General features: G+C 60.8%; 1 protein-coding gene across 1 annotated transcript; it reads left to right on the top strand.

Annotated features, from left to right (window-relative positions):
* Positions 1-354: 354 nt before the first annotated feature.
* On the top strand, positions 355-1705 carry LOC131492451 (putative uncharacterized protein DDB_G0290521). The gene is made up of 4 exons (XM_058696056.1): positions 355-445; positions 754-906; positions 1063-1298; positions 1544-1705. Exons 1-4 carry the CDS (start codon positions 355-357, stop codon positions 1703-1705), a joined length of 642 nt encoding a protein of 213 aa, XP_058552039.1.
* Positions 1706-4573: the final 2868 nt, after the last annotated feature.

Below are 4573 nucleotides of genomic sequence, written 5' to 3'. Positions count from 1 at the left end.
CGGATCCACCTCACGTTTCGGCACCACTAAGAAAGTTTCAAACGGTGTGAATTTTCACATCGAGCGACAGTTAATAAACGGCTGCTCGGCCCTGAGTTTGCTAATGCTTGTTTTAAATAGAAGATGATGTAGGGATGTCAACCTGCGCACCGCGTATAAATGCCTGAGAGCGGCCGTCCACGAAACTGCCACCTGAGCCGGCAGGCCCACGGGGTTCACGCCCCAGGAGCCCAAGACTAGTATTCAAGCCAGACCTTGCCTACGACGCTCACCGCGGCGTTATTCACGACCACCAGACGCGGGAACAGGCCGCTGTCCACCGGCAGATGGCAATGGACAAACACAGTGTGGTCCATGCAGACGCGGGAACAGCCCGCGGCCACGAACAGGATCGAGGTGTGGACACCTGCTGCCACGTGGAAGGACCCTGAACACGCGATGCTCGGTGAGAGTCCAGACCAAAGGCCGAGTGTTGCTTGATTCCACTGAGACAAACTCCACCCCTCGGGGGCTCTGCTTCCCCAGACGCGGCGCCGGAGGGCAAGGGGGGGCCTGTGTCTGCAGCTTGGGGTCCGCTCCTGCCCACCTGCATGGCCGGGGCCTCCTGGCCGCACACCCAGGGGCTCTAGTGGGGTACCGTGGAAGCACCCCCCCCCAACACCTGCCCCAGGGCCTCCCCCTGGGTCCAAGGGGAGGGAGTGTGGAGTCAATGCTGGAGCCAGGAGGTCACAGGAGGTGTGGCCTGCCCCATAGGCAAGTGCCTCAAGGCCCATGCTCTGACCATCAAGGCACCGCCTGTGTGTCCCGAAGAAGCTAAGGCCGAGGACCCAGGGTCAGCAGGAACTGGTGCCCTGGGGACAGACTCTCAGCCTGGTGTCACCTCACAGGGGGACCTCCTTCCCAAATGTGAGGGGTATACTGAGTCCTGACTCACATCCCAGCTGCGGCCCAGGAGGCTCCCTGGCCTGAAGCCTGGATCCTAGCCCTGGACCCCAGGCCCCGGACCCCTGCCCCAGACCCCAGTGCCAGACCCCAGACCCAGATCTCAGCCCTGGACTCTAGTCCCAGAAGCCAGCCTCGGACCCCAGCCCCGGACCTCAGCCCCAGACCCCAGCCCTGGACCTCAGTCCCGGACCCCAGCCCCAGACCCCTGTCTTGGACCCAAGTTCTGGACCCCAGCCCCAGACCCCAGCCCTGGACCTCAGTCCCGGACCCCAGCCCCAGCCCCCAGCCCTGGACCTCAGTCCCGGACCCCAGCCCCAGACCCCAGCCTCTGCCCCACTAGCTGGGGGGCCTTGGTCTCTGTGGCCCCCACCTCCCTGTGTCCCCACTCTGATGACAGAGCTGCTTCCGGGAAGAGCCACAGAGAGGAACCCCGTGGTCTTGGCGGGTGCCTGATGGGCTGCCACCCCGCCTCCCAAATTACAGCTTGACCCAAGGCCTCCACGGCACGAAGTCTTGTTTTCAAATATTGAAGAGACGCAGTTAGGACCCACGCTAGCCATCGTCTTCTGGAATATTTATCCTCACTTCTGGCCACCAGCCAGAGACGCTGTGGCCAAAGAGCAGTGACCACCAGTACCCGCTAGCCCAGCTCCCGAGGAAGCTGGACCTTCTACAACTGTCCTCTCGAGTCTCTGAGAACACCACCCCGCGGGCAGCCCCCCAGGACCCTGAGGGCCTCACCCTGACCCAGACCGAGTAGAATCGGAAGGGCCTGATGCCCTCCGGGGGCCCCACTGTCGACGGTGGCAGAGATGCCCTGGTGGGGCCGGAGTGCAGGGAGGCCAGCAGCCAGGCTGTGACCCGGACGGGGCCAGACCAGGCCCAGGCCCTGAGCATTTTCACCACCAGGGTCTGGGCGCCACACTCGCGGACAGAAACAGCTCTCACGCAGGATGGGTCTGCAGGCAGGATCAGGGAGCCACGGAGAGACGGCTGCTCTCCCGGGCGTCTCAGCCCTGCACGTCACCCCAGCGCCAGGGGCGGCTGAGCCGGCGCCCGTGGGGAGGCCAGGCTGAACAGGCAGGGGTGAGACCCCGCTCCAGGACGGGCCTGGCCCAAGGCCACCTGGGGACAGTTTTACTGGCACCCATTGGCGTTCATTTTGCCGCTGGCTGTGGCACGGGCCTCAGGACCCAGGAAGCTGAAGCACTTACCATCTGACCCTGCACAGAGGTTTGCCGTCCCCTGGGTTGGGAGGGAGGAGACACAGCAGGGGCAAGGGTGCCTCTGAAATCAAACCCGGCCCCAAGTCCTCGTGCGTCTGGCCGTGAGTCCCTCCCCGGTCCTGGTCCTCGCCGGCGGCCTCAAAGGACACATCTGCTTTTGCTCACAGGGTGCAGCCCCGGGGTCCGCTCACGGCTTCGTTCCAGGCTGGTGACAAAGGACAGCGCCCTCCCACCTCCCAGGTTTGTGAGTTCACGGCTCGGCACGCCCGGGCCCTGCAGCCCCTGCCACGGCCCCCACCTGCGGGCTCCACGGCCGTAAATACGGCAAATGGGGCGAAGGCACCTGCTTCTCCCCTCACCCTCCAAGCAGCCGCAATAAAACCCCTCAGAACAGCAACGCTCTCTTGAGAATTAAGAAAGAACATCCCTTATCAGTCCACAGTGGTTTAAATGAGCCGTTTCAGTTTTCATAGCGAAGGGCTTCAAGCAGGTGGAGCGTAATCTGGAAAGCTACATGGGGACACAGCTCTGTAAAGGCAGCATCGCCAAGCGCAGAACGACAGGCTCGAGCAGACAGACGGCCCACGGGCCCCGTGGCCCCACCACATGGGCCCCTTCCCCGCGGGAATGTCTCACTTCCCTGAAGCTGTGCCGTGTGGGGGTGGCCATGCGACGTTCAGGGCTGAAACCGGCAGTTCTCCCCAGCAAACCTGTAGGTGGGTCAGCCCGCTCAACCTGTCACCGTGTCCCCTGCGTGTGAATTCCAGCACGATCCAACCCTCTGTGGAGACACGTGCTCGTGCACAGGCCGTGCGGGAGCCAGGTGCTCTGCCGGGGAGCCTGGGACGGCGGAGAAGAGACCCCAAACACGCACTCGAGGCCCTGGCTGCTCCTTAGCATGCAGCTTGTCCAACTGGCCTTTGGATAGAACGCTCCCGTCACCTCCCCTCTGGGCTCTGCCCCCTCACGCGGAGTCTCATCCTCCAGGGCTGCCCAGGCACTGCTGGTGACCGTCCCTGTGTTCTTGGTGCCTCAGCCTCCATGCTGCCAGTCTAGCCGGCACGGACCTGGGTCCAACCACTGGGGAAGCATCACCCAGGAGTAAGCGCTCGTGAATCTCCTTTCGAGAACAGACCGGACATGGAAACGTGCAAGGGGAACCCAGAGACTCAAGGTCATGATCTGCACACAAGCCTCAGTCTGCTGCCCACTCCCCTTTCCGGCCAGCACACCCTACCCCATCTTTACAAGGGTAAGGGGAGCAGCGCCCCGAACCCTGAGTGTCGAGGTCGGCACTTACTGAGGCCACATGTCATTGTCACGAGACTCAGAGTCTCTGTAACTCACTAGGGCCTCACGGCTACTGAATGAAAGGATCCACGGGGTTGACTCACAATTGTTTGCATTGGCTTTGGAGCAGAACTTTAGACCCACCTCTGGTCAGCCTTCAGAGAGACAGCCACAACATCACGCCAACCGGACATGGGAGTGTGCCAAGCACTACTAACACAACCGGGCATGTGAGAGTTCTCAGGAAGGGTCTGCCACCACTCCCATTGCCTCTGTCATCCCTACCATTACGATTACCTCCGTCATGGTCATCACCACAACCAAGATCACCACCATGACTGTCACCGTCATTACCACCATGATCCACACCACCAACCATCAATAGTTGGTGGTTTCCTAGGTTATATGACCCAAAGGATACTTCTGGGACCTGGACGATGCAGAGGTTAAGAATTTATTGGAACACAAATGATTCTTTTATGAGGGAGAATGAAAAGACATTCAGCTCAGCTTCTGGAGTCATGTGGCTTCTGCAAACCTGCCCCAGCACACCTGCCATTGGGTTGCAGAGGGAGATCAGCACGAGGCACAGACGGGAGCTCCTCTTAATCAAATCATCCCAAAGCCTGAACAGCAAAGTGCACTTTGAACCAGTAGTTCCCACATTTTCTCTCTTTTTTTTCTTTTTCAGCAGAATATCCTTGATTTTCCTGAACAAAGTCTCAGATGGAACCCAGAACACAAAACTCACAGCAGAGAATCCCGGTCGACTGGGGCTCAGAGGCTCCTGGGCAGCATACCCTCCTGTGCCCCAAAGCCCTCCTGTCCTGTCCCTCGGCGCGCAAGCCCCTGGGCACGTCAGTGATGTCATACCAGAGCGAATGTGAACCCGTGGGGGCCAGAGAGAGCCTCACCCCACAGGGAAAGAGCGCCTTGATGACGCTTAGGGCCAGTTCTTCCAGCAGGGAGACTCAGAAGGAATCCCAGCGTCAGCCCTTCTCCTGAAGAGTTTATTGGTCATGATGGACCGCCCGTGGTGGAGACGCCGTGGGAGTTGACAGCGTCTACACCAGCCTTCACTCCCGGGACACGGCGTCCTCCCGCCCACGAGG

Source organism: Neofelis nebulosa, chromosome 13, assembly GCF_028018385.1.
Source record: "Neofelis nebulosa isolate mNeoNeb1 chromosome 13, mNeoNeb1.pri, whole genome shotgun sequence".
In the NCBI taxonomy this organism is placed as follows: domain Eukaryota; kingdom Metazoa; phylum Chordata; class Mammalia; order Carnivora; family Felidae; genus Neofelis; species Neofelis nebulosa.
Note: the sequence above shows the minus strand (reverse complement) of the source record. Positions and strands in the feature narration are given on the sequence as shown.

Coding starts and splice junctions, on each gene's coding strand:
- LOC131492451 (XM_058696056.1), top strand. CDS start 355: ATGCAGACGCGGGAACAGCCCGCGGCCACGAACAGGATCGAGGTGTGG. Junction 446..753: donor CCCTGAACACGCGATGCTCG/GTGAGAGTCCAG, acceptor CCTGCCCCATAG/GCAAGTGCCTCAAGGCCCAT. Junction 907..1,062: donor GGGGGACCTCCTTCCCAAAT/GTGAGGGGTATA, acceptor CCTGGACTCTAG/TCCCAGAAGCCAGCCTCGGA.